At 46.7% G+C, this 22,705-nt stretch overlaps 1 protein-coding gene across 1 annotated transcript; it reads right to left on the bottom strand.

Moving 5' to 3' along the window:
* Positions 1 to 1,629: 1,629 nt before the first annotated feature.
* LOC116495371 (galanin receptor type 2-like) lies at positions 1,630 to 5,631 on the bottom strand. The gene is made up of 3 exons (XM_032197792.1): positions 5,600 to 5,631; positions 4,030 to 4,470; positions 1,630 to 2,368 (listed from the first exon to the last, which is right to left on the bottom strand). Exons 1-3 carry the CDS (start codon positions 5,629 to 5,631, stop codon positions 1,630 to 1,632), a joined length of 1,212 nt encoding a protein of 403 aa, XP_032053683.1.
* Between the last annotated feature and the right edge of the window lie 17,074 nt (positions 5,632 to 22,705).

Here is a 22,705-nt window from a genome sequence, read left to right as displayed (position 1 = left end):
ACTGGATATTTTACAGAAGAAGAGAGACATCTGTAAAACCTCTGTTCTACCATAGTGTGACATGGTAATTAATGAATCTTATGTCCATTTTTCCATCATTTTCCTGATGCCTGTAGAAAATAGGCTAGCCAGACCCTGTGCTACCCGGAGAGAGTTCGACACACCTGAGCTGGGTGTCCTTCCATGTCCTTGTTCCTGGGGCCTGGAGGGGGCTCTCAGGACCACAAGCAGGGTGCTAGGTGTGAGCAGGCTGTGGCCATCCTGGGCAATTCCATCTGAGGCCTCTCCCCACCTCTGCCTCATGCCAGGGGCTGTATTTATCTGGGCAGTCAGACCTGGGCTGAGCAGTGCTGTGCTTGTGCTCGTGTCTGACCCTGTCCCTCCAACTGCTCTTCCTGAGCACAATGTGTGCCTGTGTTGTAGGTAGCTTGTCTCCAGGGGGCTGGAGCACCTCTCCTACGGAGATAGGCTGAGAGAGCTGGGGCTGTTCCGCATGGAGAAGAGAAAGATCCGGGGAGACCTCATTGCAACTTTTCAATACTTAAAGGGAGCTTATTAAAAAGATGGAGAGCAACTTCTTGCTCAGGCAGATTATGACAGGACAAGGGGAGATAGTTTTAAACTGAAAGAGGGGAGATTGAGATCAGATATTAGGAAGAAATTCCTCACTATGAGGGTGGTGAGGCACTGACACAGGCTGCCCAGAGAAGCTGTGGATGCCCCATCAGTGGAAGAGTTCAAAACGAGGTTGGAAGTGTTCCTGGGCAACCTGATCTAGTGGATGGCATCCCTGCCCATGGCAGGGGGGTTGGAACTGGATGGTCTTTAAGCTCCCTTCCAACCCTGGTTGGAAGGTGCTGGTCTATGAGTCTATGCCAGGTAGGGTTTGGGATGCAGACATCACTCAGTGATGATGTTCACGGTACACTGATTTACACCAGTTAGGAGAAAGGCCCCACTGAGGTATGGGTAGCCCATCCCCACCCCAGATGACTACCACAGCTCCTGCTATTGCCTGGATTAATAAAGTGCATTTATTTGCTTTGGGTTAGAAAGATGTCTCCCTAGTATGTACAGCAGCAACATCCCCCACACAGAGAGCCTGTGGCCCACCCCGTGCCCCAGGGAAGGACCTGGTCACTGGGAGAGCAGAACATCCAGTGCAAAAGCCATCATTGCAACCATCCACGGGCTGTGGCAGTTGCTTTCCCTACTACCTTTGCTCACCTGGCCCTGCTCACACTGCCTGCCTCCCCTGACACTCCATGGGGACCACTGGCTAGATGGGACAGTGGGAGGCAGAAGAGACTGGGACAACAAGCCGATGTGTCCAGAGCAGTGGGAGCACTGAGTAGACAACTTGGAAGGATGAGAGCCAACAGAGGAGCTGGAGATTTAGTCCTTGAACTTCAGGTGGGCTGAGGATCTGGTGCAAATCTGGGTCCATTGCATGTAGTACGTTGCTTAGGAGAACAGTTGACACACAGAAAGAAAAGGAATGGCAAAGCCAGAAGCAGGAGACATCAGGGTTTCTGGCTTGCCTTTCCCAGCATCCTCATTCATCGGGTGGGAGAGGGTGGCCTGAGGCTGGCAACGCAGCTGGGGGGCAGGTGGTGCAGAGCTTGGCCACTAACAAACTTGAAGGTGCTTGGAGGGACGGGAGGGGGCTGCCGGGGAGTCTGGGTTCAGCTCACACCGGTTATTGTCCCCGTGCATCTGGGACACTTCCGTCGATGCTGCCTCGAAGCGCGGCACAGCATGAGCAGCGTGCAGCACGTGCACCTTGTTGCGGTGCTTCTTCCTCAGGAGGCAGCTGAAGACTTTTTTGAAGCCCTTACGGAAGTGCTTGGAGACCAGGGCGTAGACGATGGGGTTGAGGCAGGAGTTGGCATAGGCCATGCAGTGGGAAAGCAGGCGGAAGGCATAGGTGGCCTGGTTGAAGGGGAAGTCTCCATAGAGGTATCGGAGGATGACTACGTGGTAGGGCAGCCAGCACAGGCAGAAAAGGATGGTTACAATGATGATCATCTTGGTGACTTTCCGTTTGGCCTTCTTGGACTCTGACACGTCCTCCAGGGGTTCCACTGCTGTCCACAGGTACTTGATGGTCCTAGTGTAGGAGAGGCTGATGACCAGCACTGGGATGACATAGCCAAAGGCAAATGTGCTGGTGTCCATGACCTTGCGTCTCCACTCCTCCCAGTCAGGCATGCAGATGTAGCTGGCCTCCCACTCGATCAGGTTGTAGTAGCTTAGGTAGGGGCCTGCAAAGACCACGGAGAGGCCCCAGATCACAGCCATAGCAGCCATGGCATTGCAGGGGGTCCGCAGCTCCCGGGAGCGCAGCGGGTAGCAAATGGCCAGGTACCTGGGGGGAGAGCAAAGCAACCGCAGCTGATGGTTCAGCCAAGCTGTAGCTGGCCACATAAAGGGAACAAGAAGGTTTCCTTTGTTCTCCTGAAGATCCCTGAGTAGGGGCCCTATGTACTATCTCATGCCCCATCTGAGATACAGTCCTGGGTGAAACAGCTTTTATCTTTACAGCAGGGATGCCTGGGCTGGCTGACACCTCTGTGCAGGGAGGGTAGTCACGTCCCTGTGCTAGGATCAGAAACGGGGCTGTCACGACCATGCAGATATTCGCTGCTTGGCAGAAACTACGCAGCAGGAGAAAGGTCTGAGCTGAGGTTACGGGACCTGGGCAAGCTTCACTGGATGGTGGATGCAGTGCAGGCTTCTGCCCACTCAGGGCCTATTTTCAGCCTGCTCCAGTTTTCACATCAGGCTGGCAGGGAAAAGGTTTGCTCACTGTAACCAGGTCTGTGTGTGCCTCAGTCTGGCTACTGGGGGGGGGGGGCAGGTGGGCCCTTGCCTTTGGGTGCTTGTCCCTCTTCCAGCACATGGTGTCCAGAGGCAGCGTGACGGCCAGCTCTGCTTCCCCAGCCCCAGAAAACTCTAAAGAGCAAAGCTGGCAGAACTCTGCTGCATGCTCAGGCAGGAGGGGGAACAAGCAGCAAAGGGGAATCCCTTTTCCCACGTTTGTCTTGGCAGTCCAGCAGGAGCTGCAAGATGTCAGAAAGGAGAGAAAATGGCTCGGTGCTCGCGCGTAAGGGATGGAGAAAAGTTGTGAGCACAGACAACTTGTTTTAGTACCCTTAGGGACAAGGACAATGAGCGAGATAGACCAGGACATGTTTTCTCTATGGCAGGCAAGGCTGGGAGCTTACCCCAGACGGGTAAGCTCCCACCATCAGGGTGGGAGCTCCCACCATCAGGCTTCCTCCTCCTGCACCGTCAGTGTAGGCTCAGCCAAAAGTGGAGCTCAGCACAGCAATCCTACACTGAGGGGAAACAAGGCAGAGCCCTAAGGAACAATTCAGATGGATGGAGCAGGGCCTGGGTGATCTCCCAAGAAGAAACTTGGCTCACGGTGTGGGTGCCTTTCTGTACAGGCTGCTGTGGGGCCCAGGAGGGCTCGGGAGAGGTGAGGGAGCAGAGTTGTTAGGTAACAGCTTCTGTGCTGGGCCGGCAGCTCTAGGGGAACGAGAGATTTGTTACAGGACTGGGATCTCTCCTGTATATTTATATGGCTTCTCCTTTAGTGCTCTTTGGTTACCTTGCTGCCCTCATGTGATGCTTTGATGCTTTCCTGCAGTGGTGGCTTGGGGATAGCCACTGCCCCTGGCATGCCATCTGTAACGTGGAGCTGGGTGAGGGGGAGTCCCTGGCACAGTGTGGAGCTCAGCCTGGGTCTCAGGTGTCCTACCTACAAGGCAGGTCTTCCCTATAGAAAATGCAGGCAGGAGCAGCACCAGCTTTGCACAGAGGAGAGCTGGAAGTGCTGCTTGGGGGTTGGTAGGGAAAAGGAGCTAAAAGTGGTCCCCAAACTGCCTTTGGCATGGACCAGCACCACTGGGGGTTGAATGATTTGCCTGTTGGCGATGGGCTATGGCTTTCCCATGCCCTCACTCCACCCAGCTTCTCAAACTGCCCTCCTTCCCCAGCCTGGGGGCGTCGCCAGACCATTACCTGTCCACAGAGACGGCAGCCAGTGTGAAGCTGCTGGCATACATGGTGAGGTAGATGAAAAAGTGGACAGCCTTGCAGATGAAGGAGCCGAAGACCCAGCCTTCAAGGCAGTAGATGGTGGCCTGGAAGGGCACGCAGAAGACAATGAAGAAGAAGTCAGCCAGGCTGAGGTTGAGGATGAAGAGGTTGGTGGTATTGTGGCCCATTTGTCTATTGCGCAGCAGCACTGCCAGCACCAGGCTATTGCCCACTGTGCCCAGGAGGAAGATGAGGGAGAAAACCACAGGGACAATGATGCTAGCAGGACTGAACTGGTAACTGTCAGAGGGGTTCCAGTACCCAGCCAAGCTGGTGAAGTCCTCATACTCCATCATTCTGTGCCGTGGTGAGGTGCTAAAGCCTGTGGTGACACAGGGAAAGGTGTGAGAGACTGCAGAAACACTGCAATTAAACACTTAGATTGTCTGATCGGCCTGCTGGCTGGCTGGAGACAGACAGAGCCTTGTTCTCAGTTCTGCCACCCACATGCTTTTCAGCAGGCTCCCCTGGACACAGCCGGCATGCAGGACAGGTAGGGTTAGGCTGGCAGTAAGGAGGACCCTGCTCCCCCCTTCTGACCCTGGAGTGAACCCATACCCCAGATTTAGATGCCACCTTGGGCTGATGATGCTGAAGGTGAGGTTTGGGAGAGAGGAGAGAATATCATCCCCATGGGTGGAACAGCCTCCTCCTCTCTGGGAGAATGGAGCCAGGATTTTCCCTTCCCAGCTGATGGCAGGCAGAGGTGTGATGGCAGCAGGGCTTCAGCCCTGAACCAACACGTTGGGTGAGCTAAGGTGGTTGCTCCTCCTGTACTGATGTGCGGTTTGATAGTACCCCCGGCCCCAGCCCTTTTGGTTTGGTTCTACAATAAACATCGCACGCTAGACACAGGCTGGAAATGCCTTTGGCAGTGACAGCTACTACACAGTTCTGTGTTGTGCCCAAGTGAGGACTTTCTGGGGAGGACAGCTGATGGGACTGCCTGTGATTTGGACTCAGTGACCCAGATATATGCTCTCTGTTTCATAGGGCAGCTCTCCTCAGGACTTGGGCTTCCTTTATCATTCTCTTGCCCCAAAAATAAGCATTTGTATTGAAAGCAGGTGAGTTTGTGTGGGGAAACATGAATTTCTCTGTCACACACACAGAAATCTGCCTGCATGTATTTAACTTCTGGAGCTGGTGGAATATCAGATGTACACATAGGCACAGATCCCCTTGGGGAAAACAAAACAAAACAAAAACACATAATTTGGGTTCCTTCTCCTCTTCAGTGTTTGTATGGATGTGCTGTGGTTATTAGAGCGTGGCCCAACAGTGGCTCACTGTGACTATGGAGACTGCAGCAGCTCTGAAAGAAATGGAGCTTTAGCTGGTGCCTTTGCCTTCAGGTAGGGGATGGGGCAAGGGCTCCCTGTGAGCACTGACAGGGTGAGCACCTGAAGCAGAAGCACTGCAAGGGGTATGTGAGCATGGGTCCCCTACTGCAGGCGTTCCTGGATGCCTGACTATGTAGCCTTGCCACAGCTTTGAGGTTCTGCTTGGTTGCCCATGGCTCATGGCCTGTCTACATGAAGGCCAAGCAGTGTTTCAATTTCCCTTTACAGATGGGAATTGAGACATGGTGAGTGTAAAGAGGTGGCTGGTCTGACAGGGCTGTCACTAATGTAGCAGACAAATGAATATTCCTCTCAATTTCTGATTCCCACCTCTGTGTACAGTCCTGCCTGCAGACAGGAGAGTGACAGGAACAGGCACAGAGTAAAAGCAGTGCTACCCTTTCTGATCTCAAAAGTGATATATACCACCTGTCATATTGCCATGGCTCTGAGATTGTGAGTGACTCTCAAGGAGTCATACAGAACATCTCTCGCAGAGTGGGACCTGGATGCAGTCCCAGTTCAGCGTCTGCTCACGAGGTGGCCAGTACCTCCCACTGCTCTGTTGTCCCTTGGAAGCATTTTGCAAACATTTCACTCCCTACACTTTTGTGAACGGGTTTAGGGCAATGGTCCTGAGTCTCAGTTGGTTCTGAACAGCCTTGACTAGCAGTGACTGAGAGAGGGACAAGTGCTGAACACGGAGAAAAAAGGAGACCATGAGCAATGAATTTCCTCTTCCGCATATGCTATTCAGGGTTAGGAGGGGCAAAGGTGATGCATTAGGGGAGGTAAAATTGCGAGGCATGAGAACTGAATCAATGGCAAAGTTGGGAATGGAACCCAAGAGACCTGGCTTCTCCAAGAAGGGTTCAGTAAGGGATCTGTAGGGAGAATGGTTCTCAGTGCCTGACTGTTGGGGGCAAAACACAGACAAAAAACACCAACAGAGGTGGGGGCAGGCAGCAGGTCAAACCAGAGCTGCCTGGGAACCAGCACAGGCAGCTCTTACATCCAGGGAAGGCCAAGAAGGGCAGGGGCTGAAAGGGCAAGGGCACAGATACAGGAGCGATGGGAAGAGGGAGGTACAGGCTGGATGGTCTGGACAGAGAGCAGCACAGGGAGGAGAGGAGGAGCAGGCAGTTAGAGCTTCCTCTCCCAGTGGGCTCAGGAGCCAGCGTTTCTGGGCTCGTTCTGCTGGTGGCACTGCCAACCCCAGCAGCGTGCCTCTATTTCCCCATTTGTGCAGCAGCTCCGCAAAAAGCTGCCTCATCTGCTCTGCTGGGGGACAAGGCAGAGCCCATTTGCTCGGCAACCTCAGGGGCTCAGCCCGGGAGCGCAGCAGCCCCCCAGCACCCTGGCACCCTTCCTGTGCCCAGCCCGGGTCGGGCAGCCTCGGTGCTCCCCGCCTCCTACGGCAGGCACGGCCACGGCTGGGGCTGTCTGGCCCCGGGAGCCTCTCCTTTCGCTGCCCTGCCCGCAGAAGGCAGCGGTCAGGTTCCCGCACCGCCCGCCCCCGTGCCCTGCCCCGCTCCCGGTGGCACATGCGGTACCGGGGGGGCCCTACCTGCTCCGCTCCGCTCCGCCGCCCGCTGCGGCTGCTGCCGGTGCTGCTCGGGCACAGCTCGCTCCGCCCCTGCTCCAGCACCCCCGGGCACACACGCACGGGTACGAGTGCCCCCGCTCCCGCGTGCACGCACACCTACAAACGCATCCTGGCAGCCACGCACGCCCCAGGCACTCGTGTGTCCCCCGGGAAAACAACACGGAGCGTTTGCTCCTCCCTTGTGCACAGCCCACAGCACGCTACGAAACCCGGCAGCAAGCACAAGCCCCTCTGCTGGCACCGAGCACGCACAGCCCTACACACCTGTGCACCTGCTTACATCCATGCACCCATCCATAGCCACCTCCCTGGCGCTCTTCTGTGTGAGTCCATGCTTTGTGCACACACGGTGAAACCCCTGTGCATCAGTCCTGCTGTGCCCTGCAGCCAGGGCACACTGGCAGGATCTCTGGAGATGGGTATGGGGTAATTATGAGGATTCAGGGGGATCTGGGAGCTCTCAACCCTTGTCTCTTTGCTTTGCTCAAACCCCAACATTTCATTGGGTTAGAAACTGGCTGGGTAGCCAGGTCCAAAGAGTCATGGTGAATGCAGTCAAATCCAGTTGCAGGCCAGTCACTAGTGGCATTCCCCAGGGCTCGGTGCTGGGGCCGGTCCTCTTTAATATCTTCATCGATGATCTGGATGAGGGCATTGAGTGCACCCTCAGTAAGTTCGCAGATGACACCAAGTTAGGTGCGTGTGTCGATCTGCTTGAGGGTAGGAAGGCTCTGCAGGAGGATCTGGATAGGCTGCACCGATGGACTGAGGTCAACTGCATGAAGTTCAACAAGGCCAAGTGCCGGGTCCTGCACCTGGGGCGCAATAACCCCAAGCAGAGCTACAGGCTGGGAGATGAGTGGTGAGAAAGCTGCCAGGCAGAGAAGGACCTGGGAGTATTGGTGGCTAGTTGGCTGAATATGAGCCAGCAGTGTGCTCAAGTGGCCAAGAAGGCCAAGAGCATCCTGGCTCGTATAAGAAGCAGCGTGGCCAGCAGGGCTAGGGAAGTGTACTCGGCTCTGTACTCGGCTCTGGTGAGGCCGCACCTCGAGTACTGTGTTCAGTTTTGGGCCCCTTGCTTGCTACAAGAAGGACATGGAGGTGCTCGAGCAAGTCCAGAGAAGGGCAACAAAGCTGGTGAGGGGTCTGGAGAACAAGTCTTATGAGGAGCGGCTGAGGGAGCTGGCATTGTTCAGCCTGGAGAAAAGGAGGCTCAGTGAACCAGAACCAAAAGAGTGACCTTATCGCACTCTACAGGTACCTTAAAGGAGGCAGTAGAGAGGTGGGGGTTGGTCTGTTCTCCCACGTGCCTGGCAACAGGACAAGGGTGAATGGGCTAAAGTTGCGCCAAGGGAGGTTTAGGTTGGATATTAGGAAGAACTTCTTTACTCAAAGGGTTGTTAGGCATTGGAATGGGCTGCCCAGGGAGTCACTCAGGTGGAGTCACCATCCCCGGAGGTCTTTAAAAGACGTTTAGATGTAGAGCTTAGTGATTTGGTTTAGTGGAGGACTTGCTAGTTTTAGGTCAGAGGTTGGACTCAGTGATCTTGGAGGTCTCTTCCAACCTAGATGATTCTGTGATTCTGCTCTGTCTCATGGGCTTCCTCTCCTTTTTCCGCTTCTCTGCCCTGCTTCTTCTATTTTCTTAAATTTGCATTGTCCCTCTGTCCCTAACAATATCTCTTCATCTCCGTGCTGCTCCCTGTCCCTGCTGTTCTCTGACAATCCTGGTGTTCTGCTCCCTGTTCTTCTTTTCCTCTCTCTGTCCCCCTCACACTTCTTTGTGTATTTCTTTCTTTTCCCCTCTGCCCCTGATGCTTCTTTCTCTCTCTCTGCTCTCTACAGCGTCCTTCTCTGCCTGTTCCTATGTCATGCTTCTGCTCTCTAATTTTTCTGTCTGTCTCTCTGTTCCACTGCCCTTTCCTTCATTTCTCACTGTATCTCCTCATCCAGCTGTCGTTTTTTTTTTTTTTCCCTCTCTGTGCCTCTATCCTGACACCTGTTCCTTTTTGTTCTTCCTCTGTCTCCAACCTGCAACTCATCAGTTTTATCCTTTTCCTTCCTTTTTTTTTTTCCTGATCTGCAGCCCTTCCTTGCACCTTGCCCCTACACAATGCCTGTGTCCTCCTCCCTGTCTTCCCCTAAGTATGTTCTTCTCTCCCACCCATCTTCATCTATTCTTCCTCCCTCTCCTTCTGTTTTGTTCTCTATCCCTCTGCCCTTCCCCTATTCCCTTTTCACTCTGCCTCTCTGTCTGTTCTTTCTCTGCCTTTATTCTTAGCCAGTCTGTCCTGCTCCTTTGTTCCTGGCTTTCCGTGTAAAAAGAAAGAATCTTCCTATACTTCTGATTTCTGTCAATTCATCTATCCTGCTCATTGTCACTTTTTTTCCTTCTTTTTATTTTTCTTTCTGCATCCCACTGCCCTGCTTCCTGTTCATCTCATTCTCTCATTCTTTCTCTGTCCAGCTCCCCACGAGTACATTTTCTTACAGCTAGGTCTTGCTTCCTATCCCCGACCATCCACTCCCACCTTCCCTTCCCCTGCTAACTATCCTAGGACTTTTTATTCTCCCCTGTCCCGCACCCTGTCCTTTTTCCCTGTTGCTGCTTCCCTGCCCTCCTTCCACTCCCTGTCCTTTCTGCCTTCATCCTTCTGTCAGTGGGGCAGCCTGCCCCACCATTTCCTGTTCTCTGCCTCCTGTTCAGATGGCTCACCCTTTTTCCATTTGTCTGTGCCACTGCCCTTCTGTTTTTTTCTCTTTCCTGGTCTCACTACAGCTGGTCTCACTTCACACTACAGCTTTCTCTCCATCTCTCTCCTGCTCTGTGCCCCTCCCTTTCTCTATCCCAGTGTCCTGTCCTGTTACTCTCCCACTCTGTCCCATTCCCTATAAGTGCTTTTTTAATTCTCCATCGCTCACTTCTGCTGCCCATCACTAATTTCTTTCTCAAGCTTTCTTCCTTCCCCTTCGTCCCTTTCTTCTTCTAGCATTTTTCCCCACTTCATCTACCTCTGCTTTTCTATATTTTTGTGTCCCACTCCACTCCCTTATCACACTTTTTCTTCACCCCTTCTTCTTTCAATCCATCTGTTGTATTCCCTGTCCTCCCTCCATGCCAATCTTTCTCTGTCCCTCTGTCATTTTGCTCTTTTCTCTTTGTCTGTCTTTCTGCCTATTGCTGTTTTGCCCTTCTCCATCCCCTGGTCATGCTTCTTGTCTCTCCTTGTCTCTCTGCCTCTAAGCCTAACGCTTTTCCTTTGTTGAACTTTGTCCTGATGCCCCTGTTCTGTATCCCTCTGCTTTGCTCCCTGTCCCTATTTTTCTTCCAGCTATATATCTGCTCTGTTTCCTCTCCCTATTTTTGCAGTCTTTCTCTCCATCTGATTCCCTGTCCCATCGTGTCTTGCTCTATCACCTTGGGCTGTCCTTTCTTTCAGTATCCTTTATTCTGTCTTTCCCGTCCTTTCTTCTTTAGTATTTTAACTCTCTCGATCTCTCTTCTCTGCCTTGCATCATTTTTTCCCCTCCAGTGCTGTCCTTTGCTCCCTGTCCCTGTCCCGCTCTCTAACAAGTCCTGTCCCGTTCCCTGTCTCACTGCCCTACTGGTGGTCCATTTTCTCTCTCTGCTTGTGTCCTTCTGCCCTTTCCTCAGTTTCAGTTCCTCTATCTCTGACCTGCAGGCCATGGCTAAAGGAGGTGGCCGTTCCCCACGGGACAGACTATCGGATGCCTGAGCACTGCGGTGCCCCAGGCCAACAACCCTTTCTTTACCGAAAGGGTTGTTAGACATTGGAACAGGCTTCCCAGGGAAGTGGTGGAGTCACCATCCCTGGAAGTCTTTAAAAGACGTTTAGATGTAGAGCTTAGGGATATGGTTTAGTGGGGACTGCTAGCGTTAGGTCAGAGGTTGGACTCGATGATCTTGAGGTCTCTTCCAACCTAGAAATTCTGTGATTCTGTGATTCTATAACATGCCGGGCCGGGCAGCCCCCGGCCGCGGGCCGCCATCTTGTTGCCCTGCCCGGCGGCCGCGCTGCCTGTGCCTCTGCTGCCGCCCGCTGACCGGCACCGCGACCGGCCCCGGAGGCCTTGCAGTGACTGCAGACAGCGCGAGTCCAGTACATCGGGACAATGTGCTCCGTCACAAGCCTCTCGGATCTGACGCTTCCTCCTGCTAGAACTGCCTATGAAAGTTTGAGTAGCCACCGCAAAGTGAGTCTTTCTCTTAGAGAAAAGCTCCCTCTCCCCTTTAAAAAGAGAGGAACAGGTGTGTGTGCAGGGGGGCTTTACGGAATTTGTTGGCCAAACCTGGAAGGTCATTTGTTTGTTTGTTTGTTTGTTTGTTTAAACTTTGTATCCTTTGGTTGTTGTTGCCTGTAAGAAAGTGTCCTCAAACATCAAAGTACTACCTTAAAAACACAATTTCAGTTGTCTTACTTGAGCCACTGTAACTTCCAGACCTTTAATTATTGCTTCTGTGTTACTTTTTTGGGGGTTGGGGTAGAGTTATAAAGGCAAGTAGAGCAGCATGTTTTGACCTCATGAAAAGGGTTGTGATGGGAAGAGAAAGGGTTTTCATATTTTCCATGATATTTCCTGATGCCACACAACCACGGCATAAAAAATAGTGAGTTAAGTGTTGAGCTCATTTCTCTTGAAATTACACTGTTTCTCTTTTTGCTTGGAAAATTATTTGTTGTGATGGATGAGAAGGAATACAAAGATTTTTCGAGTGTGTTGCCAGCTCATTACTTACAGAACAATCTGGTGGTAAAAAGAGAGTTGACAGATGAGAATTCAAATGGATCTGTGAATGAATTATTGAATAATGCCCCAGTTCCAGAGGTTGAAAGACTTATTTTCAGACTTCTTTTTATAATTACTGACTGCTTTTCCTGCTCCCAATGACAGATCCTATATGAGAATCTAATGCAGCTAAAAATCACTAAATTCACTTCTGTGTTACATAATTGAGACTTCATTGAAATGGCTGGAGCTACAATGGTATAAAACTACAGTGGTTACTCAGTGGTGAATCAGATCTATCCAATTTCATGTCTCTTAACAGGTATAGCAGCTTAATAGCTAGTTAAATAATTCAAGATATTTTCATTAAGCTGAATGATTGTGACTTTTGTTCTTAAATCTCATCAAGCAACCAGTTATGACTGTGGAGCTACAAAAACATAACTGAACAAATGACTGTTGGGAAGCTTTAGGAGGTCATCGAACTGCTAACTGGATTCTAGAGGTGTATACATGGGATAGGATTCTGCTCTTTTTGTCTCTTTTCTTATGTGCCTTGTCTAAGTGCTATACTATTTCTTTATTTGGTTTTGTAACCTTCCCCTAGGCTAGGCTATTGTAAAATCTCTTTCCTGCTTATTTAAAGGTTTGCCTTTTACTAAAATAGCTTTGCTTTATCCTCAGGCTCCATTTCTTAAAATTCATGCCTATATTTCAATAACTAATATCATGTATTGTTTTTAATGCAGAGATGAGAAAAGGTACTGGGAGTAAAATAGCAAACAAACATGAACAAATGCAAATAGCGTCCCTGTATTCCTTCCATGTTGCCTGACCCTGCTTCCAGCAGCCGTACACTTTCTTTTTCTGCCCAAGCTCCAGCAGAAGATCCCTGGTCAGCCAGGCCGGCCTTCTGCCTCACCTGTGTGACTTCCAATATTTTTGAATTGTCTGATCCTGCACTTTTAGGAGGCAGTGCTTAAAGACTGACCAGCACTGATGGACGCCAACGCCTTCAAAAGCAATTTCCCAAGGGGCCTTGCTGACTAGTTCCCTGAGCAGCCTGAAGTCTGCTCTCCCCATATCCAGGGCTGAAGTTTTGGTGGCAGTTTTCCTCGTGTCACCAAAAATTTTAAACTCATCTGCTTCATGGTCACTATGACCAAGATGTCCACCGATTACCACATCCCCCCCAAGACCCTCTCTGTTCTCCAGCAACAGATCTAGGAGGGCTCCTTTCCTAGTTGGCTCCCATAGCACTTGCACCAAGAAGTTATCATCGAGGTGCTTTAGGAACCTCCTGGACCTGCTCATGTCAGCTGTGTGGCAATCCCAGTTGACGTCTGGCAAGTTGAAGTACCCCAAAAGCACAAGGGCATTTGATCTCGAGGTATCTCTTAGTTCCTCAAAGAATAATTCATCGGCACTGTCATCCTTGCCAGGTAGTTTATAATATACTCCCACAACGACATCCCCTTTATTTGTTCATCTCTTAATCCTTACCCAAAGGCTCTCAATTTTGCCATCGCCAATTTCAAGTTCCACATGGTCCAGCCCCTCCTTCACATATATTGCAACCCCCCACTTCACCTGCCTTGCCTGTAACCATCTACTGCAACACACCAGCCACAGGACTATTCCCATGAGGTTTTGCTTATGCCAATAATGTTGTAGCTGTGGGACTGGGCCAAAACTTCTAGCTCATCGATTTTATTCCTCATACTGCGTGCATTTGTGTAGAAGCACTTCAAATGTGCCTCATTGCACACAGCATCTTGTGGAGCAGACTGAAGGACCTCACCGGTACGCAGTCCCTCTGATTCTAGCGCGCCATAACTTAGCTTATCACCGGCAGGCCTGGTTTTATTCCCTTCCCCCTTTGTCTCTAGTTTAAAGCCCTATCTATCAGCTCCGCTAACTTCTGGGCAAAAATCCTTTTCCCATTCTGAGAGAGGCGCATCCCATCTGGTGCCAACAACCCTGATGTCATGTAGACCTTCCCACGATCAACAAACCCAAAGTTCTGCTGGTTGCACCAGTCTTGAAGCCATGTGTTAATAAGATGAGTCTGCTTGTCAACATCGATCCCCCCTATCAGAAGGTCAGTGTGAGAAACACTCTGTAGCCAATAACATAGGCTCAGGTGAGGATCTCAGTGAAGCAGCAGTTTTATTTGCAATTGCAATGGCTGGCATCCCACACGCAAGAGCACACCTGCTAGTTCCGTAACACAGTTTACATACTTTTTGATGACTAGGACCATGCCCTGATTCCCAACTGAGTGGGTAATCCAGGTTCACAATTTATTTGATGCTTCACAGACAATACATGGCCTTCAGTTGCTGGCCTGTTAAATTTCAAATTTATTTTGACTTTTTTACTGTTTGAAGTGGTAATGTTTCTTCACTTATCTGACTTGACTTGACACTGTGATTTTCACCTAATTGCCCTAAGGAGTTTAGTTGTCTGCATTTTACAAGGTCGCCTGCTAAGCTTTCTTATCACTGCAAGCATACCTCAATACCACATCCCCTCCCTCTAAACGATACAACTCTGCAAAAACAACATTTTTATTCCCACAAGAGGCAAACAGAATCTGTGCCCCTGATCCTTTAACTATTTGCCCCAAAGTCTTAAAGTCCCTTTTGATTGCTCTCGGACTTCTCCTTGCTACTTCATCATTACCAGCCTGAAATACCAGTAGTGGGTAGTAGTCAGTGGGCCATACCAGGCAAATGACTTTCCTAGCAATGTCTCTCACCTGAGCCCCAGGGAGGCAGCAGACCTCCTTGTGGGTTGGGTCCGGTCAACATATTGGGCCCTCTGTCCCTTTCAGGAGGGAGTCCCCCATGATGATAACCCTTTTTTCTTTTTTGACAGAAGATATAGTGATGCAAGGGATACGTTGCCTTGCCTTAGGCACCCCTTCCAACTGGGTTGGGCTTTCATCTACATCTTTGTTTTGACTATTGTTTCTAGACCCTCATACCTGTTATATAAGGGCAGATGGGAAGGTGAGGTGGGCAGGGACAGGGCTCGCCTACCACCCTAACAGGAACCTGCCTCCATTCCCCCCCTTGGCCTAGGTCCCCTCCTACTGCCTTGCAGGATGGGGAAACTTTTGTCTTCTGTGTGGCAGGAGACACTTGTGCTGTGGCAGGCTTGTGAGTCTGTCTCAGTGGGCAGAGTATGCCTCCACCAGTCAATTTCCCTCTCTGACTCCCTGATGCTCCTCAGCCTACTCCCCTCCTCCCGAAGCTCCACAACCTGGCTGAGCAGCTCTTCAGCCTGGGCACACCTCCCACAGGTGTACCCACTGCTGCTGCTGTTGGATACGGACAGAAGACTCGGGCACACCCTGCAGCCCAAGACCTGGACGGCGTCTTGTTTCCCTGAGCCCTCCGTCTGAGTAGTCACATCGATGACTGTGGCAGGAGAGGCCACAAGAGATGCATTTCTTGGCATCGCCAGTTTTCTGCCTCTTGGATACCATGGCCGGGCTCTTTATGAGCAGGTTACAACCACCATTGGGAAAGACGGTTGGAAAAGAGCAGTGAGGGCGCCCTGCCTGCATGCACTGCCACCTCATGCCCTGACTGAGGCTCCACACCCTGTTTGCCCATCCTGGCCGCCGCGTTCCCCAGGGGCTGCCTTTACACGGCCAGGGAGGGCACACTGCTGGCTGTGCCTACACCTCGTCATCCTCCCTCGCGAGGGCTGCCAGGCTCTGGCGGCTCCCTTGGCTGCCTCGAGTGGCCTCAGTGCTGGAAAAGTGCCCTGCCCGCCTCGGTCCCCTGCTCTGCTGCAGCACGCGACCACCCCGGAGCTGATCGCCTCAGGAAGTACATTGTGCATTTATTGCGTGATATTGTAGAACTGATCTAAGTAAAAAAAAAATGTGGTGAAAATCTTGACTCTTTTTTTTTTTTTTTTTTGAATTCTTAACCTAATCTAACTGCTGCATGCTGCAAAATATACATTTTTTCATTTCTTTACAGCTCTATCATTTTGTTCTAAGAGTATTTTTTTTAGTTTCACTGAATGTGAATTGTGTTCAGAATAAGATCAAAATTTTACCTGAGATGGCTAAAGTGGGATTTTATCATATTTTACATCCTTGAGGTACCCAGGCGTACAAAATTTATTGCTGTGTTAATTAACGCACAATAGATAGAAGCAGTTAGAAGTAGGTAGAGAACCTTGACTTCTCTTCAGTATATCTTCATTTGTTTACTGTGTTACTGCTCATGGCTATCACACACCACTTTATTTTTAAATCTCATTAGATGAGTTGGCCCAGTGGCTGGAGGTACAGGCCTTGTTAACAAGATATAATATCCCTGAAAATATTCTGATATCATTTAGTTGACGTGATAGTGTTACTATTGTAGGTTGAGTAGAGGAAAAACCTCAAATAAACTATAAATGGAATTTAATGATAAACAAAATATAGTTGCAGAATCACAGAATGGCTGAGAATGGTAGTCCTGCCAAAGTCGTGCACACCTCACACAGCAACTTGCCTTGGTTTTATGCAGTAAAGAGTTACATATGCATTAAGTTTCACAATACGCCTATACATATTCATAACCTGTCCCCACTTCGTATTAAAATTAGTTCCAAGGAGTCATTTCCATAAACTCCTCCCATCTGCACTGCGCAGTGTATTCTGGTGGTGGTCGTCGGGGGTCGTGGGGATGAAGATTGATGACTCCTCCTTGTCACCACTAGTTGACCTCTTGTCTTTGCGCAGACTCAGTTGCTGCTTGGCTCTTGTCCATCCGCAGGACCAGTTTCTACCAGTTTCTTAAGATAGCCTCACACTCTTATTATGAGACTGACCTTAGGTAAAGGGGCCCAAGGCTTCTTGCTTTAATTAATTTGCACCATCCTAGTTGCATGCTGTCAGCACTCTATCTCTACTTGCCCCTAACTCCCTCTCTCAGTTCCCCCTTTTCTAAAAGTTAGTAAATTCTTTTGTAAAAGGTTAGTGAGTTATTGTATTCTCCTAACTCCCTCTCTCAGGATCACCTCCCTTGACCTACTGGCAACACTCTTCCGAATGCCCCCCAGGATCCCGTTGGCCTTCTTGGCCACAAGAGCACATTGCTGCCTCATGGTCAGCCTGCTGGCCACCAGCACTCCCAGGTCCCTCTCTGCAGAGCTGCACTCCAGCAGGTCAGCCCCCGGCCTGTACTGGTGCTTGGGCTTATTCCTCCCTAGGTGCAGGACCCTGCACTTGCCATTGTTGAACTTCATGAGGTTCCTCTTGGCCCAACCCTTCACCCTGTCAAAATCCCTCTGAATGGTAGCACAGCCCTATGGGTTATCAGCCGCTCCTCCCAGCTTTGTGTTTTGATACACGTTTTCTCTTCTTTCTAGTGCATTGTTATTAAATTAGGTGCATACCTTGCTGAATTATGATTTTTGTTATCACTGTTTAGCTTTGCCTATAGCAGCAAGTTATAGCTGTTTTAGTCTTAGAAAAGCAGATCTCAGTGATAAGTTGACAGAGGTTGACATTTTAATTTTTCATTGTATTAAGATAAATGTTGGTGGTGGTTTGGGCTGGCAGTAGAGATATTAAGCTATGCATTGTTCTTTTAACAACCTTCCTTTCACTATCAGAATTTCCTCTGTGCTTTAGTCATGTAGTTAAATGTCAGTCTAAATAAAGTAAAAATAAGAAAGCTAATTACTAGCTAGAAATTCAAATGCTAGCAGGCATGAAAATCTAGAGAGTTGATTAAATGTCAGGTAAAGTTTGATAGGAGATCATTGCGTGTTTTTGAACATTCATTTTTATAATGTGGAAAGGAAAGCTGGGGCTGGACAGTGGCTCAATACATAGAAGGAAGACATAAGTAATGAGCAAGATATTTATTAACTGAATGAGCTTTGATGCAAGTTATTCTTTGCACTGCTCCTCATTAAAGGTGAGCCAAACTGATGTTAGAAGGCTTGCAATGAAGCTTGGTTTCATGCCTCATTTTCTACTTGGAAGATGAACGAAGCAACCCTATGGGAGCTGCAGAAAAAGCAAGGGAGAAAACCAAATACCTTTCCTCTTACTAGTATTATTCAATTTGGGATAGTTCTACATGCTGGAATTTGGAAAACTTACAGGCGGAAATTTTTCAGTATGCTCAGAGTCCTAAGTTATGAGTAAAAAGAACAATAATAAAAAAGACTCCTTTCAACTCAGTCATAGTTTTGATACCACTTTTAAATGCACATTGCAATATGTATTGACAAGCAACCCATGAATACACAATTTTCTAGTATTTTTAGTGGACTTGCAGTAGGACAGTATGCATTTCATAGTGGTAAAAACAGTATTTTAGGAATTACAGTAAATTGAAATGTCTCCAGAACATTTTCTGTTTAGTGTTTTCTGTCATAAGGAAATGACAGTCATGAGGAACACTAAGTTTAAAGTGTGATGACAAGGTGCCATCTAGTGACGTTTTATAGGAAATAGTAGTTCACAATCTGGAGAAACATTTTCTTCTCTTACTGAGGATTCAAAGATTTTACCTCTGAGTAGAAATTGAACTGTCACGTTGTTGCTCATTAAGAATTGTTTTTTCTGGACTTTTTTTTTTTTTCTTTTTTTCTTTTTTTTTTTTTTTTTGCATTAGATTCAACTTCTGCTGTATTAAATGAGGGACATTTGTAGGCAGTGGTAGTCTGATATATTTACCTCTGGTTTTGCTTTGCAAGGCAAATACCGTGTTATAAATCTGCCACTGCTGCCTTTTCCAAATCAGCTGGTCTCTTTGCTATGCATAAAAGGTGTTTCTCATTGAATTTGGTAAAGGTTAATTTCTGCATTTCTACTCTTACCTGGCAGAAGGTATCATTAATAATGAAAGAAGCTATTTTGAAATTAGATTTTTTAATAATTAAACTTGTCAGCATTTGATTTTTTTTTCCCCAGTTCTTTACTGGGAGATATTTTCACTCTTTCTGCGTAGAAATACTAGGTACATAAAATGTCTTTTTTATTGTTTGACAAGACCTTTATTCCTTACTGGAAAAGCACCAACTTGACATAAATTGAAATTACATACGTAGTATTTAAGTAGTATAGATGATGAATGATATGTATGCTTTGCTGGTAATTGACATCTGTTTTCCCTGGACGTAATCCAGTTTGTATTGGAATAGTGCTGTCTTATGGCACCCAGGAAAATTCCAGTATTATATTTTATTCTAATAATGGCAAATAATGGGTATTTTAGAGAAAAAGAATTCTAGAGAAGATGCACAATAACCTTTAACATGTTCCTAAATTCCACCAACCTATGACATAAAGACTTCCTTAACAAGCCAATATATCTATTTTATGTTAATAGCTCATAATAAAGTTTTTTCTTATGCTTCTGTATAACCAGTTTTTGAAACTGCCCATCTTTTTGGCAGCTGCAGTATCTTTAAATTTACATATGATTATTCAGTTGGTGCAGTCAGAGATTCCTTTTGATGGTTTTAATTTAATTTGAAAGGAAGAAGTAATGAGCAACTGCTGCTTATCCATGTTCTCTCTCTGACTCGTCTGTCATAGTCCCACTCCATCTTCTGTTTTTAGGTTGTTTTGAAAACAAATATGTTCCTTCATTCTGTGACTGTTCCCTATACCTAGCTCTTCTCTAGCCCTTTTGAGGTGGGTGGGAGAAGTCTGAGTGATACTGAAAATTTGTTTGCCAAATAGATTTTTGCATATAATGATGAATTTTTAGTATTTGTTGTTATTCTTTTCCTAACAACTGTTCCATGGCCAGTGTCATGAAGACAAAGAAAGCAAAGAGACCTACATGTGCAAGACATTCTTGATTGTGTTAGCGATTGTATTTCCTGCATAATTTAAGAGAATATGTATTTCTTGCTGCAATCCTTGCTAGAAAAACTTTATCAGTACAGTTTGATTAAAGATTGTCATATATATCATATGAAGATTGAATATCATATGTCATTTGCAAGTACTTGATATGCACAAAGGAAAATGTGGATGTCCATTAGTAAAGAGAGAAGTTGGTTTTCATGGGTGCTATCCACTACTTCTTGTATTATGGGCAGTGGTTTAAATTACTTCTAAAAGAAACTAAAATGTCAAGTTGGATAGATAGTTCTGTAACTCTATTCAGGAAAACTTGCTGAACATGGAATTTCTGGTGAGATCATGAGATTTGTTACTGATCTTTTTGTCTTAAGAAACTTCATAGTATAGATGAGAAATGAGGAAGCTCCAACATACTTTTTGTGCTTGATGTTTTCACTTCAGTGCCCAGGGTTGCTGCACTGGAAGCAATGCTCACTGTGCATGTTTCAGGTCTGTTCCTTTAGGACCTAGATACCCTGTCCCATTCCATGTATTGGCATGCTCTTGAAACAAAGAATGTATCAGTCTATACTGAAATTGCATAATAAGAAAGATTTGGTTTTATTTTGGGAAATAACGTCTCTTTGAGTGATGCAGAATCCACAGTTGTATTGTGATTTCCAGTAGGAATGTGGTTCCTCTAGTGTTTTGAGTCACAAACGTTGTGCTTTAAGGCTCAATCCTTGTTCAGAATGACAATAGTGTAAAACTGGAGGTATGTAAAATGATCAGCTTGATAATTTTAGGTTTCTGGATTAAGAGGGAAAGTCCTTACTTTAAAATTTAATTCTGCATTGCTCTGTTTTGCAAGGAGTTTTAAAAATCAATGTTTTAAAAGTTGGATACCAATACTTGATTTGGAGGAAAAAATTATCTGTTGATAATGGTACCAACCTCATTGTTTTTGCACTACCCTAAAAGAAAAAGGTTTTATACCTTGACTACTGTCTGGAAGTGTTTAATCGGCTGTATTGATAATTTGGAAAGAAAAAAAGCAATTTCCCAGGGGACCTTGCTGACTAGTTCCCTGAGCAGCCTGAAGTCTGCTCTCCCCATATCCAGGGCTGAAGTTTTGGTGGCAGTTTTCCTCGTGTCACCAAAAATTTTAAACTCATCTGCTTCATGGTCACTATGACCAAGATGTCCACCGATTACCACATCCCCCCCAAGACCCTCTCTGTTCTCCAGCAACAGATCTAGGAGGGCTCCTTTCCTAGTTGGCTCCCATAGCACCTGCACCAAGAAGTTATCATCGAGGTGCTTTAGGAACCTCCTGGACCTGCTCATGTCAGCTGTGTGGTAATCCTAGTTGAGCCAACACATCCAATTAGAAAAAAGGTGACCTGGAAAGTTGAATGTGTTTAATATCAGGTTGAAAATTTCAAACACTTCCTTCTAGGGTGTGTATATATCATATAAGGGATAAAATCTGATATATTGGGTGATATTTTCTAATGCTCCAAAGTGATATAATATTATTAGTTACTGTTTCAGAATTGCTTTGCATAGAAACATTGTTCCTGGTGAAAATAAATAGAAGCTCATTCGGTGTAGGCTCATGCTTAATTTTGGAATATACAAGGTTTCTGTGATGCAACTATTTTATTTAAAACTTATATATAGCAATGGAACAAATCCGGTGATAATTTAGATTTGTATACATGCACGTATACAAAAACTTGTGGCCCAATAATTCAGAATTACAGTATTTATCTATATATCTATTTTATGCCGCACGATTTTCAATTTAAAAGCTACCAAAGATCTCATATAAATAAGCTTGCCAGCTGAATGTTTATAGTGAATTATAGCTGTTACTGATGCCAAATATTGTTGAAGTAAACTGTTTTTAATAATTGAAGTAAACTGTGAGTTTGATTAAATATTTCTATTATATTGTTATCATGGCCTCAAGCATCTGAAATACGGTAAACAAATGTGCAAAAGTAGAGGTAAAGAAGAAAGTAAACCTGTGAGGCCCAAAATGGATGTGCCAGAGTGTGTTTGTTACCCAGTGTCAATTGATAAAACACTTGATGTGTGCAGCAAAGAAACGTGTTACTGGAATGAAAGCAAGGAACTAGGACTTAAAAAGAGAACAGAGTATGAGCCATTAATATGCTAATAGTAGCAAATAATGGTGTAGTTCTGTTTCATTATCTCTGAGAAAGCTTAAAATACCAACATTTTTGTTAAATTAAACCACAAATCTAACCTTGCTGAAAAATTAATTGCCTACAACTAGGCAATAGATCTAAAACCAAAATGAAAAATTTAAAAATCAACCAGTGGAACAAAAGTTATTAACACAGGATTAAAAAAAAAAAAAAAAAAAAGAGAGAGAGAGAGAAAAGAAAAGAAAGATAGAAAAAAAAATGAAAGGTGTTTTGCACCGGTGAAATGAGATTGAAATAGCCACTCGACAAAGGAATGTGTCTTCGTAAGACAGGCTTACATTGAATCCAGCCTACAAACTGAGCAGTGTTTTAGGTCTGAATCGGTAAAATGGAAGTTTTGAAATAAAATGTACTAGCGTAGAAGAGAAATACTTAGGGGAAAAGTGTCAAACATTTGCCTCTCAATTAAGGACCTTCTGATAGCTTCTGTTAGACCTACTTCATTAAAAATCTGTTCTAATAGTCATAATGTCTGTTTAATCATTAAATTAATTCCTACAAAATACTGGGATAAATAGTAAATATTAATAAAAATAAACATTGTATTGAAGTTCAGTTAGAACCATATACTGTAAGTAATCTTAGCTATTGGTTCATTGGTTGAGTGCTATTTTAAAGTTAAAGGTGGGTTTTCAGCTTGGCAAGACATTTTAGCTTTCAGAGATTGTGCTCTGAATCTTCAGTGAACGACAGATGGCATAAACATTCAAAACATTCAAAACATGCTAATGCAGCACTTAAATCAGAGCATTTCTGTAGGCGCTGAATTTCTAAGGATGCCTCTCGAGCTTCTTTTCAAGAGAACTGCTTTAGATGCTCTCAGCATAGTTAAAAGACCTCT

This window comes from Aythya fuligula, chromosome 15 (genome assembly GCF_009819795.1).
Source record: "Aythya fuligula isolate bAytFul2 chromosome 15, bAytFul2.pri, whole genome shotgun sequence".
In the NCBI taxonomy this organism is placed as follows: Eukaryota; Metazoa; Chordata; class Aves; order Anseriformes; family Anatidae; genus Aythya; species Aythya fuligula.
The sequence above is the reverse complement of the archived record's forward strand: the minus strand, read 5'-3'. Positions and strand labels throughout refer to the sequence as shown.

Excerpts from the sequence above, each read along its gene's own strand:
- LOC116495371 (XM_032197792.1), bottom strand. The coding sequence starts at position 5,631 with ATGAGCCATGGGCAACCAAGCAGAACCTCAAA. Across the intron at positions 4,471-5,599 it reads CAACCAAGCAGAACCTCAAA|TGTTTCTGCAGTCTCTCACA; the intron begins GCTGTGGCAAGG and ends GTTTAATTGCAG. Across the intron at positions 2,369-4,029 it reads GCTGCCGTCTCTGTGGACAG|GTACCTGGCCATTTGCTACC; the intron begins GTAATGGTCTGG and ends CTCTCCCCCCAG.